General features: G+C 40.9%; 1 protein-coding gene across 1 annotated transcript in view; it reads right to left on the bottom strand.

Annotated features, from left to right (window-relative positions):
* LOC134656905 (proline dehydrogenase 1, mitochondrial) overlaps positions 1–14,741 on the bottom strand; it is a 41,512-nt gene that overhangs the window by 15,749 nt on the left and 11,022 nt on the right. The window contains exons 2-3 of the mRNA XM_063512455.1: positions 5,911–6,032; positions 4,641–4,727 (exon numbers count right to left, since the gene is read on the bottom strand). Of these exons, the coding sequence (XP_063368525.1) occupies positions 4,641–4,727; positions 5,911–6,032 (209 nt within the window). The remainder of the gene's footprint in view (positions 1–4,640; positions 4,728–5,910; positions 6,033–14,741) is intronic.

Below are 14,741 nucleotides of genomic sequence, written 5' to 3'. Positions count from 1 at the left end.
TATTTGTTTCCGAGTTATGGATGTTTTCTGTGTCTATAATATTTATATATAACTATATACCTATGGATTATATATATCATCATCTAGTAAGTACCTAGGTACCCACAACACAAGCCTTACTGAGCTTACTGTGGGACTAGGTTTATCGGTATAATTGTCCTGAAATTTTTATTTTTATTTATATAATTAAACAATGCGTTATAACTAATAGTCTGTGGCGGTATATAGCCACTTATAATATACATCCAACACATCATATAAAGACAGATTACCAGTTCACCGGACGATATTAGCCTCTCAGTTAGGTAAACGCAAAAGGTGACAGTTCCTCCGAACAAGTGACAGGCCGATATCATCCGACGGACTGATCATCAGTGGGCCCCTTTAGTTCAGCAAGACTAGCTTTACCGACTTTAGCCACTGCGTATCAGATATTCATCTCTGCCACGACACATGTTCATTAGATATAACTCATGTAGCCTATTGCTAACAGGATAGTTTTCCGTCACATGCGTTTAATTCCCACCATCATTTTATCAAAATGCAAGAATTATAACGGGGAGTCAAAACGACCTGGTCAGACGTCATCTATTAAGTATCAGCACTAAGGCTAAGGCCTGAGTGGACGCTCGAAGCGGAGCGTTCGGCGGGGCGTGCAGCGTGGCGTCGGGGTCACGAGTGATTTGAGCAGCGTGCACTAAGGCCGCTCCTATACGCTTGCATTTGTTTAACATGCCCGCCGCACGCCCCGCCCCGCTGCACGCCCAACTCGAGCGTCCACTCAGGCCTTACACTAAGAAGCCAAATATCAAATCAGTCATTGACGGCCAATTCTCACGATCAATCAGTTGCACGATGTACGGACATGGGAGATGACGTCACTTACTCATTTATAGAAGCCGTACTGTGTCAAACACCAGCCCGATTCCGATTTAACCGTTTGTTATGGTTTAGAACTGGTTTTGACACGACCTTGACGATCGTCATATTTTTTTATTTGTCAGTATAAATAAATAAATATAATAGGGACATTCTTACACAAATTGTGACTAAGTCCCACGGTAAGCTGAAGACGGCTTGTTTTGTGGGTACTCAGACAACGATACATATAATACACAAATACTTAAATACATAGAAAACATCCATGACCTCAGGAACAAATATCTGTGATGAGCACATAAATGCCCTTACCGCATATACAAATAAATGCCCTTACCGGAAGTCGAATCTAGGACCATCGGCTTTATAGGTAGAGGGTCACCAATCACCATACTATTTAGGCCAGACCGGTCGTCAAAACAGTACCATAAGCTCTTAAGTCTTGGTATTGGCGCGCATCTCACGCACGACATTCACACCATTTCGTATCCACCAATCAGCGTGAGCGACCTTCAAGGTCGTGTCAAAACCGATTCAAAACCATGACAGATTGTTACATTTGAATCGGGCCTCATATATCGAGTCGCTATAAAATGGATAGTATAGGTACATAACCACTCAATGTAACTGGCATTACACCTCAGTTGGTGTCATTAACATACCTACTTCTCATTAATAGCATCGCAACATGTACAAATTTTCAAAATGAAACTACACCGTTATTAAAAGTAGTATGATAAAAGAATCCCTATACTGATTATAATTATAAACTGCGAATTTAACTCTGATGTCAGTCTGTCTGTTACCTCTTCACGCTTAAATCGTTGAATCGATTTAGATGAAATTTGGTGTGGAGATATTTTGAGTCGCGGGTGGTCGCGGGAACGGCTATCACATAGATTGTATGGCGAAAATCATCATTCTCAATTTCTGTAAATTAAAACAAGATCGATTTCTGCCCACGAAAAATTAAAAGAAATAACGCTGTAAAAATAAAAAAATAAAATAAACTAGCTAACTAAACTTAATATAATGATAATACTGATAATTATTTGTAAATGTATTGGCAAACTACACAGTTACTCGCTAGCATTCGCTAAGTAACTGCTAAATCACATTACAATAATTATTTTACAAACGTGTAGCTGCGCTAATTGGCTAAAATAATACTAATTACCAACACTACAAGCTGAAAGGCGTTAAAAATGAGTCAATTACTTTTTAAATAGAGTCTATTCGAATACACTAGTAATTAATTCAAGATGGCCGCTAAAAAGAAAAGAAACAAAAGAAAAAACCCGGCAACTGCAATGTCTTGGAGGCTCCGGGGGCCGTTTTTTAGCAATTCTTGTAAGCGAAAACTTGTCGTGCTGCTTCTGAAATAATGGAAGAGGCCACTTAAGATCTAGATCTGACTATAGCAGGGGTTTTCTATTTCACCACCTCCCTGCATGTGTTGGCACTTGGGATTGGGGTTATATCTTTCCCTTGGCACACATGTAGCCCGTGCTTTCACGGCGCCAGTATTTAAACTACCTACAATCTAACTGGCGTGTCACAAAACTTAGGGGATTTAAAAATTAAAGTAACAAAATAACGCTTGTAAATTTCGGCACTGTTTGTCTTCTCTGTAATCCATCCTTTGTATCTTTTGATGTAATGACTGTTTGTTGCCATAATAAAATAAAAAAATAAAATATGGAATTAATTTACAAATAAATGATTTCATAGCCTAATTCTTAGATTTCTTAGTTATATTATACATATATATAATAATTCTGCACATAGCAAGATAGCGTAATCTATGTATAGATGAATTTAGGTATATATACCTAACTATATTAATGACTAAATCAGCTGAAATTATTATTCCTAACCTCACTCGTATGAGGATAATTTTGTAACCAAACTCGTGGTTCAAACCGATAAGTATAAGAGAATGGACAAGGAAGAATAGCATACAATGTATGTTTAATGGTTTAAAAATAGTTTTTCATGAATACCTAGTTACGTAATTGTACTGTAGTTAAATCTAAACGTCGCTAAATAATACCGATGTCCGATATCTAGGATATCACGCTTGTTTATGTAATTTTAATTATTTGTAGGTACTAAAATAATACCTAATTGCAGTGATATTGGAAATAAGTAAACGCGGTTTTTTACCTATAAAGGTGATGTTTATATCGCGGTTATCGCTCTGAGTATATTTCGTCACTCTTACACATTGTCAGGTCGAATGTGATAGGTAGATAGATGTTTTAAATCCACAACGAAATATGACAAAAACATGTAGGTATATATTCTCGCAGTTTATTCCAAACAATAGCAGATTGGGCGAGTAGAAACTATACGTTATCCGTCTTTCGAGCGTTTGTCTGAAGTAATTTATTGGAATAACACATTGGCCTTATAAAAAACAAAAGAAAATGAGAGAGATGGCCGTTACAACTGCAAGCGTTTCATGATTGTCAGCCGAAGGCCGTCTCTTACGGGCGCTCAACTATTTTAGAATCACGATTCCATTGTGGCGAGCTACACATACATACGTACTCATACATACATAATACGTGTTAACCGGCGTGTCTTTGACAAGCAAAAATAATGAGAAAATTGAGGACGGGTGACGGTCGGCCGCTACTTACTTGCGCGGATGAAGAGTTATGAGATGAGTTCCGAGTTGTAAAAAGGGGAACAATACCGCTGCCGCTGTTTGAAAACAGGGTATGAGTTTGGGTTTAATAATGATTGCTACAAATAAAATACTATTAAGGTGTTTGCGTAGGCACGACCAACAGTGGCACCATTACGAATAGCAAATAAGACTTATGTCATTTGTATGGTTTTCATCAGACATGCCGAATTGCCGACGGCACAGCAAAAAAGTAGGATTGTTATTTTAACAGTTTTATGCGGGCAAATTAATGAATATGATTGTGTGGTGCGACTCCTGTGTTCCATGAATTCCATCGTAGCGTCCAAGTTAAAGTTTCAAATATTTTCGTCGTTCATTTCTTGGTGGTTGTTGGTTGGTTGCTTATGATACATTGTTGGCAGTTAAAATAACATATGTATTACGCACTGACGAAAGCAAAATTCTACAGAAAATTGCAAACACACAGCTTATTCAAGCAACTAACATAAGTAGGTAATATGTACATATTATTAATCAGGAAAGGTCAATGCTCTATATACTTTTTTCTGTTCTGTATAAAGTTTAATAAAATAAAATAATGGTATGTCTCCATGTAGGCTCAAGCTGAGCCGACTGCATGCATCCGTATGATATCAGTAAATATTTCTAGCACCTATTACTGCTTGTTCTCTGTTTGGCCGAGGGTTAACTGGTAGAGAATGCCTTCTGGCATTAAGGTCGCCTTTTGTACAATTTTTAGTGTGCAATAAAGTTATCCTTCGCCGCCTATCCCTTATTAGGGGGACGTCGGATACATCATTACCAAACTTAAATGGAGCTGGGCGGGACATGTTGCCAGGCAGAGTGATGGCAGGTGGGCCAAAATGTTAACGGAGTGGTGGCCGCTTACAGACGAAAGGAGTGCCTGGCGTCCGTTGGGTCGTTGGGTAGACGATATTCGGAAGATTGCGGGTCACTTCTGGATGAGATTGGCTCAGGACCGGGATAAGTGGCGTACTCGAAGAGAGGCCTATGCTCAGCAGTGGGCGATAAAAGGTTGATATGATGACGATGATGCGTGATGAGGCGTTACGGGATGATGGTGAAGGAAAAAGGATTAGTTTACCTGACTTCTCGCTTCTCGGCCTCCTCTTGGGAGAGGTCCTCTTCGACGGAGTAGTCGAGGATCGACTTGACGCCGAATGATCGCAGTCTGGAAATGGAAACAGATACTTTATAACATACACAATAATAATAACCTGCTAAAGAAAAGAAAAGGGGAATCCCTAAAATTTTTAGACATACTTAACTGGCTTAGATGGAAATAAATTTAAAAAATTCACTGTCTCGGGCATCTGTGGTCTCGCGCGAGATTCGATTTGGCGACTTTGAGGGGCTACCCCGAAAACCGAATTCCGCAAATTGCGGGGATCTTTCTCTTTTACTCCAATGAAGGCGTAATTAGAGTGACAGAGAAAAATGCCCGCAATTTGTGTAATTCGGTTTTCGCGGTAGCCCCTCTGAATCACTAGCCCATCGAACTAGCAAGCCCCCATTCGTGTACCTACATATACGCCTTAGGGGGCCCCTAGCGACATCTAAAATAAACTTCATTTAGCGCAGCGGGCCGAAAGTTGACGCTTTACAGCCGGAAGGCAGAAACACTAATGACTAGATCAGTGGTTCCTAACCTGGGGGTAATTACCCTCGTGGGGGTAAACTGGTATTTTACGGGGGTAATAAGCTAACCAAATATAACAATACAACAAACGTACACGTTTTATTTTTTATTACCATTGGGAGGAGGGGTAAAATCAGGTTCCCTAGTTAGTCATAGGGGTGACCGGACTGAAAAGGTTAGGAAAGGAGCCACTGGGCTAGATTGTTGGTAGTGGTCAATGATATTAGACAGGGTGCCCAGTAATTAATGGATAACCTTCTAACCACCGACAAGGCACCTTAGGCTGGTCCAGAAAATGCACTTATAGGTCTAGTAAAAGTTTCGTGGTTTTCGAGATAATCGCACTTTTCTAAATTTGAAGTATGGTGCTAGCTATTAAAAAAGACAAAAAAGTTCGATTATCTCGAAAACCACGAAACTTTTACTAGACCTATAAGTGCATTTTCTGGACCAGCCTAAGGTGCCCTGTTGGTGGTTAGATGGTTATCCATTAATTACTGGGCACCCTGTATAACTCTTACTTGAGGAGCACAAAAAAACCAGCCGCGACAATAGGCAATTTGTCCAATTTGTCACAAGGTAATAAGCGCTTCAATTTTGGAACGCCTATAACTATCTAACCTAACCTATCTTGAGTTATAAATCATTGGTAGTGGTATAATATGTTTACTATCAATTATGCTAGACCTATACGCTAGTAGGTATGTATATTTACCTGTCGAGCGTGGGTCGGATCTTATTCTGGTCTTCGCCAGCGACGAATTGCCCGTAGAACGTGGCTTTCATTATCATTTCGAAGAGCTTCTTGCCGACCACTTGCCGCATCCGTTTCATCAGCTGCACAAACAGACATTGTTAAATATATTTTACAATAAAGTAGAAGATACAATAGGAATTACATATATGAGTTGTTTGCCAAATTTAATCATACAACTTTAGATGTATCCTCCTCAAAACTATTTATTAATACAAGTTCAAAGCCATAGTGAACCGCACTATTAATTAAACAAGGTTGTTTTTTGTGTTTTTTTTATGCAGTTAGTGAGTTTTGGTTGTTACCTGACGATATTATGGTCACGCGTACCTGGCGTGACATGACACCTGCATGACACGATATAGCTTAGGTACTATAGCGTGCATTGCATCCTAATGCGATTGTTTCTGATAGGTACACCGTTCGTTAGTAAGAGAAATGTGTGAAAAGCGCAACCATAATGCATCTGCAGTTCCTACATTAGTACAGTACAAGTATTTTTGATAGCGGATGAAGACCAAAGTTCTTTTTACTAGTTTTATAGTTCGTTTCTTTTCAGATTAGAAATTGTATATACCTAACCTAAAAAGCAGTGTTAACTTTTTTCCTCCAAAATTAAATCTGAGTAACTATGCACTGAATTATATGCAATCAGTACGGATATGATGGTCGTTCTTGTCTACGTGACAGCGTGATAAAACGGTGTCCGTCACTTTCTTTCCCACGGTGTTAAACAGTGACAGTTATTTTATCACGTGGATAAAGATGGATAAAGCTATCCATAATAGGCTGGCTGGGCTAAGTATAACCGCGAAAATCGAAGTACGCAAATTGCGGGCATTTTTCTCAGTCACTCTAATTACGCCTTCATTGGAGTAAAACACAAAGATCCCCGCAATTTGCGAATTTTGGTTTTCGCGGTAGCCACTCAGGTAGGGTTTGCACGACGGATCCGAAATGTATGGGAAGATCCGCGGATCCGGATCCAGATCCGGATAATTGCATACATTTCGGATCCGGATTGCAAACCCTACACTCAGGCCATCGGCTGAAAAGATAATAATGGCGCTCGTCTTTGTGATTTTGTCCGCAAATTCATAATCAGCCTTTTTTTTCTTTTTCAGGACTTCTTCTTCTGGCCTTATCCCATTTCTAATCGGGGTCGGCTCTGCAATCTTCCTTCTCCAGAGATACGAACTAAATAGGTATTTTAATTTATTTGCTTGCTAGCAAAGCAAATCCTATCGCAGCCGGCATCAACTATGAAATTGTCTCGGAAGCAGCAACAGCGGACCGGACGTCAGCGCCATCGCATCATGGAAATACATTTGAGAAGACAGGTCAGATTACCGTATCACCTGCATTGAGTTATTATTATTATAGAGACGACATACCAAACAATGAAATTGTCGCAATCACAACCACGCGACCAAAACGTCGTAAGCGCCGTGAAATTCATGGCGCTTATGCGTTTAGGTCGCGAGACTCACGCTCCGCTTCTATGGTTTGATGCCAAAAGGGCAGCAACACATGACGTAAAATACTGATTCTCTGTGCCGGTTACGTTAGTAATAAATAATAATATTAAATCCGGCGGAACAAGGGGGCCCTCTCAGCCGCTTGGATTGACTACAAGAAGGCCTATGATTCGGTGCCTCATTCATGGCTGGGGAGGGTCTTAGAGCTGTATAAAGTTGATGCAACTTTGAGAGCCTTCCTAAGCGCGTGTATGGGGCGGTGGACCACAGTCCTTCGTCAACCAGGAGGCGGGAATGACCGCTCTGGTCCGCAGGATTTTATAAGGATTGAGCGAGGAATCTTTCAGGGTGACAGTCTGAGTCCCCTGTGGTTCTGCCTAGCTCTGAATCCCCTCAGCACCCTGCTGAAAGATTTGGGACTAGGTTGCCGGCTTCGGAGAGAGGGTGAAGTCATTTCTCTACATGGATGACCTCAAATTATTTGCACCAAATAACCAAGACTTGTTGGACCTACTGAAAACTACCGAAGTCTTCAGTAGTGCCATCAACATGGAGTTTGGTGTCGATAAATGTGCGGTTATACATGTAGTGTAGAGCGGGGGAGGGTTGTAAATTCAACAAATTTACAACTCTCTGAGACAATGGCTTTCAGATCTATCTCTGAATCAGAAACCTATAAATACCTTGGTATGTCACAGTCGTTGGGTATTGAGGACGAGGGTATTAGACGGTCGGTGAAGGAGCGCTTTTTCAGTCGGCTCACAAAAGTCCTTAACAGTCTTTTGTCAGGAGGCAACAAAGTGCGCGCCTTCAACGCCTGGGTAATGCCCCTACTCACATACTCCTTTGGCATACTAAGGTGGACTCAGACCGAGCTGGACGCCCTGGATCGGAGGGTCCGATCACTGCTCACCGCACATCGCATGCTACACCCACGCTCGTCAGTTATGAGATTGTACATCCCACGGAAATGTGGAGGCCGAGGCTTCCTAAACGCCAAGGATCTCCACAACCGCGAGGTGTACAATCTCAGGAATTATTTCCTTAACAACGAGTGTGGGATGCATCGTGATGTGGTGGCAGTAGACAGGAACCTCACGCCGCTCTCCTTGGCAAACGAGAACTGGCGCAAACCTGTGGTACTAAGTACTGCGGATCGCAAGGCGGCATGGGAGAGTAAGGTGCTACACGGGCGGTTCTACAAGGCCCTCACGGGACCTGATGTGGACCTGCTCGCGTCGGTGAACTGGTTACGATTCGGGGACCTCTTCGGAGAAACCGAGGGTTTTGCCTGTGCAATTGCGGACGAAGTAATGATGACGAACAACTATCGGAAATATATCCTGAAGGACGGTACGGTCGACATTTGTCGGGCATGCCACCGTCCCGGAGAGTCACTCAGGCATATCATTTCCGGTTGTTCTCATCTTGCTAACGGCGAGTACTTGCACAGACATAATCTCGTAGCCAGGATTATTCACCAGCAGCTTGCTCTTCTATACGGCCTTGTGGACCGCGAAGTACCGTACTACAAGTATTCACCTGCGCAAGTTCTCGAGAATGGTCGTGCCACGCTCTATTGGGATCGATCTATCATCACTGACAGGACTATTGTAGCCAATAAGCCTGACATTGTGATAATAGATCGATCGCAGCGCCGGGCTGTGCTCGTTGACATCACCATCCCCCATGATGAGAATCTCGTGAAAGCCGAGAAGGACAAGTCTAGTAAGTACCTAGACTTGGCTCACGAGATAACCGCCATGTGGGATGTTGATTCGACGATCATTGTCCCGATAGTTGTTTCAGCGAACGGTCTAATAGCGAAGAGTCTCGACCAACATCTTGAGAGACTCTCGCTAGCTGGTTGGATCAAGGGTCAGATGCAGAAGGCGGTGATCTTGGACACGGCGCGGATAGTCCGCCGGTTCCTCTCTCTGCAGCCCTGACCACCGGCAGCTTGGGCCTTGCCCCGCTGCTGGCGGCGCCCTAGGTTAGGTTTTTTATAATATGTTTATAAGTTTTTGTATTGTTTTTGTAAATGCTTTTGTATTTTATTTTTATATCCATATTATAAACAACCTAACTTGTGATGAAAAATAAATAGAGTTAATTAATAATAGTTCAATGATCACCAGTGTTACCATGCGACATCGCAGCCAAATCAAGGTCACTGCCAGAGCGAACGTCCTCCAAATATCCTTAAGCTAAGCTATTTTATAGTATTACCTAACCGGTTGGAATATTTTTCGCCTATCTGGTCACGAGACTCGGCGGCCTTGTAGTGGAAGATTCGTTTTTAAACTTAGGTAGGTATGTCTAATGCAACTGTGGTTGGCTCAAAAATTTAGATTTAGGTGAGCGTCATTCTTTATAAAAATTGCAAATAAGTTATAATGCATTTCCAAATGGTAGCAAGTCGAGCGGCCTGCATACATAAATCGATCTCATTTGCAGAATAAGAAGGATGTATACAGTCTACCAGGCCATACCAGGAATTTAATTTCCGTACAATTTCGTACGTGGTCCCAGTGACAATCAATATGAGAGTCGCTAGGGACCTCATACTATTGTAACTATGACAAGGTACGAAATGGTACTGAGATTAAATTCCTTGATCGTACGTAATGGCACCCGCAGACCCTATTAAGGGCGAGAATTTTTTCCGAGGTTTTCATAAAATAAGCACCTCGTTTGCAATGAGTCTCGTGATGTCAGAACATCGCATAGCAACGTAAAACAGCTGTGGCACGTAGTATGGGTGCCTAGAGAAAATGAGTAGATTAAGAGTAACAAATCCCTGAAATTGAACATTCATTTGCGTTATTGAGGAAATAGTTAAACGAAAATTTGGATAAATACGTAGGTACCATCATCGCCCATACTGTTAACTGTACATCGGTGGACTTTATGTGCTTTGTAATAAGGTCCACCGGTGTACATGCAGTTAGGAGTGTTCCTTTATACATACGTATGGCCGTACGTCTAACCGGCATGCCGATGTTTTTTACATAGCTATATATGTAAGTATAAGTACCTATGCATATTTACAATCATTTTAAATTAGGACGGTACCACCAACCGTAAGATACAAATCAAACTAGATAAAGAACTAGGCGTCAACACCAATACGTCACATTCCATAGACGTAAGTAAGCATGGTATTGGCAAAAACAATGTCAGGGACACGGTCGTTGATCTGATTCATCAGTTTCGGCAAGGCCGGTGGGAGATTGAACTATACATAGCTATCCACAGACATGTACCTACATGTACAATTGTACAGTTCGGGCAAGGTCGATTCAGATGTCACAACATGTTACGCCGTGATCGTATTTTGACACGACTGATTGGTGCATGCGAAATGAAGCGAAACCCACAAATGCGCACCAATCACCAAGACAATCGTCAAGGTATCAAAACCAGTTCAGAACGATAACAAATTGTTGAATTAGAATAGACCTCACCGTATGTACACAGACCGTTAGAATTAGATAATCAATAGGTATTATCTAATAGGTCTAATAGGTTGTGGTGAATCGTAAAATAGGTGATTGATATGATTATAAATATATGCGGCCAAATCCGTCAGCGGGAATTACCGTATACACGTTCGTTTTTTATCCAACCGTAGGAAATAGAAATAGAATCCAGCTACTTTTAACTGCTGAAATTTAAAGCAATCCCTGACTATTGTATTGTTTTTATGCAATGGGTCCCATATAGACATTTGACCCTTAAAACAAACCTAAATCGACTGATACCTTTAATAAAAACTTGTCATCTAACCTATTAAAATACCTACCCCTTTTCAGGAAAGCGGCACAACTGCGTAGTACCCTAAATTAGACTACAAGTGTGTAACGATACCGCTAACTTTACGTTTGGGACGCCCACTGACCATCCAGCCTCTAGACATAGCATAGTCGCGCTACCCCCTCTGCCACACATACGGTAGCGTTACTCCATCTTCGAGTCACGCCTACACCGCTTACTTCAGTCGGCGGACCGGGCTCGGTCTAGAAACTTCGGTAGCTCGAAGAAGTTTTTGCTATCAAAAATGCATTATTGTTGTGTCAAATTGTGTGGCAAGAACACTAAAAACTCTGGTGTACAAAAAAATGGCATTTCATTTCACAGGTAAGCCGATTTTTTAGAGATTTGGATAAAAAATATTTTAATTTAAGCGTCTCATCAAATTTGACAGCGCTTGAAACTCGATGACGTCTTTTAAGAAAGTCTCTTTCTATCGCGCTGCATCCGTATACATCCTTTCTTGTCTTTTATTACGTGACATTCCTAAGCCCAAACTAGTGATGTCCATATCCATAGAATGTGATTGTTTACTATTGACAAGGTAATTCAATTCAAATCGCATAGGTATTTGCGAAAAATTCACTATAAAACAAATAAATAATATGAGAATTACACTTACGGTCAGGTACCAATTTTCCCTTGAACATAAACGATATTGTCAATTCAGCACTACATAGGTACTCGTATTACTTTTAGCGATTATAAAAACATTGCAAATTTAAATTAATCACAAGACCAATTTTATACAAAAACACACGGTTGCAATTTAAAATGCATTATTTTGATTCCATTTTTGTTGAGAATAGTGGGCGTCGGTTTAACTTTTTAATTTTTGCTTTTTTTCTGTGTACGACTGCCAACATGGCAATGATACTTAAACTTATAATTTAAACTTCATTTAGTTAGATTGTGTTAAATAACATTTCATTTACATAATAACAAATAAATATTTGATTTAAACCATGTAATAACTCTTAATAGAATTATACAAGGTGTTTTTAATGGGTGGGTATAGTAGGATACCGCGAATACAGGGTGGATTTTCTTTTTGGCTCAGTGAGGGCAGCTACCAGATCCCGTACTACTACGAGAAAACGGTCTTAAGAGACCTTCCCTCGATTTCAAATTAATGAAGATTGGCATTTACAGATTTTGGAAAAAACATACAGGATACGAGAAAAAGGTCATTTTTGACAAACTTTTTTTTTTATGCCAATCGATCCCATTCCTATTGAGGATCAAAAGCTTGTATGGAAGCAAAAAAAAAAAATTCCGGCTAGAAAAGCCACAAATCGAGGAAAACTTTTCCCATAATATTTGGCCAATCAGTCCTGTCCTGTTACATTTAAGAACCATAATACTGTATGAAGACATTGCTGTACGAATGATGGGCGAGGTAGAAAATTGTGAATAAAATTTCACATTTTCTCCATAGTAAATGTATGGAAAAAGTTTTTATTAATTTGTGGCTTTTTAGTACATTACCGTAAGTCGACCCCTAGGAAACTATTGATACTGGATAGGAATGGAATCGATTGGCATACAAAAGTAGCATGTGAAAAATAAAAGTTTTCATTTTCATTCAAATATTATGGGAAAAGTTTTCCTCGATTTGTGGCTTTTCTAGCCGGAATTTTTTTTTGCTTCCATACAAGCTTTTGATCCTCAATAGGAATGGGATCTAATTTGAAATCGAGGGAAGGCCTCCTAAGACCGTTTTCTCGTAGCAGTACGGGATCTGGTAGCTGCCCTCACTGAGCCAAAAAGAAAATCCACCCTGTATATAAAGCCGCAACCCGACTGATTAATTGACAAAATTGCTCTCCCAGAAGGGGGTTCCTGGGGTATTTGACTTTGATACGGTCGTATAGAGGGGGTGGTTTGGTGACTTCCAGAAAAATCCGACTTTTGGTCTACCGGATTACCCGACTTTTGGTCACTAAACGGTGACAGATACGTGGGAGATGCTCGACCAAATGTCATAGAGGGACGCTGACAGTTTCTGAAGCCGCCATTATTTTTTCAAAATGGCGGATTCAAAATAGCGATCATTTTTCAAAATGCTCCCAGCGCGCTAAAATTTTGGTCACGAAAACTCGGGGTCACCTAGCTGTATTCCTAAGGATTTTTTTTTTAATAAAACCAATATGGCGGTAAAAATGGCCACTTATTTTTTATGAAAAGCTTCAAAGGTGAGAGATAGGTGGGGGGTGCTCGACCAAATGCCATAGAGGGCCCGAGACAACACAAATTGCATTTAAAAAGTTTCAAAATGTACTAACTAACATAAGAACACCTTGTAATACAATGGTTGCAATAAAGAATTATGATTATGATTATGATATGATTTTTTTTTTCAAGTTGGTCTGAGCGCGTTGAGATTTGGCATGCGGCGAGCTTGGGGGCCCAAGATTAGTATGTGAATTATTTTTTATTAACACTCAAAATGGCGGCGGACACGGGCAAAGGAAAATTTCCAAGTAGGTTAAGCGAACCCGAAGGGCGAATATCAGGCTGGGAGGCCGAAGGCCTGGAGCCTTCACCCCGACTTCCAAGCGTGCAACCCTCAGTAATTTAAAGCGAGGCCGATGGGCGAGCTGCGTGAATGAAGTGCTTCCAAGCAGGGATGTTGCGAATATCCGCATCCGCATCTCGTCTCGTCTCGCGCTTCTCTAAATCCCATAAGACGCCTTTTTACCAATAGTTTATTTTTAAATTAATTATATAAAGCAGATACACCTGCTAACGAAACCACAACGTTATGGGTTAATGTTTTCGAACGAACGAATCAACATAGCATTCAAAACATGCTTGCATATTATTACTGTTATTACATTATTGACCGTGAATGACAATGTTATTATTCAACGTGTCACATCACTAGCGCCCGGCAGATATTTCTGTCTGACGCCCACGTGTGTTTGAACGGACCAATCACGGCACGGGACTCGCTCACCTCGTCCCCCGCACCCCTGTATTTTTGGCAGCATCGGTTTCATGAAAGAATTGGCCTAAGTTGAGTCTAGAGGCTGGATGGTCAGTGGGGACGCCCTACAAAAAGTGTAACTCGTAATTTCCTTGCAAGGATTTAGGTCGATCGCTCTCGGGGGTGGGAAAAGGAGTCTGAGGAAAAATCTGGGTCGAAAGTAGCTAAGGAGTAATACCCCTTTATTCATAAAACTTTACGGGCCTAACTTAGTTAAATTATGTCTTATCCCTTTCTTACAAATATATAAGTCAAAATGACAGATAAGGACAAACTGAGCGCGTTTATATATAAGGGGGTAATTTTATAGATATACCTAATATAATATTTCCAGCATTTCGGATGAGGTTTATTTATTTATTTTTACTGGCATTATTACAAATCTTGGTAGCACTACAAATTTACAAATACCAAGGTCAAACCGATCGGGCTGCGAGTCGGATTAGGTAACCTAGAAGTACCGCAGGTACTTACATGGAGTACCGCAGGGACCGCAAGGAAGGGTCTTGGGT

The sequence above is a fragment of the Cydia amplana genome, chromosome 19 (assembly GCF_948474715.1).
Source record: "Cydia amplana chromosome 19, ilCydAmpl1.1, whole genome shotgun sequence".
Classification (NCBI taxonomy): Eukaryota; Metazoa; Arthropoda; class Insecta; order Lepidoptera; family Tortricidae; genus Cydia; species Cydia amplana.
The sequence above is the reverse complement of the archived record's forward strand: the minus strand, read 5'-3'. Positions and strand labels throughout refer to the sequence as shown.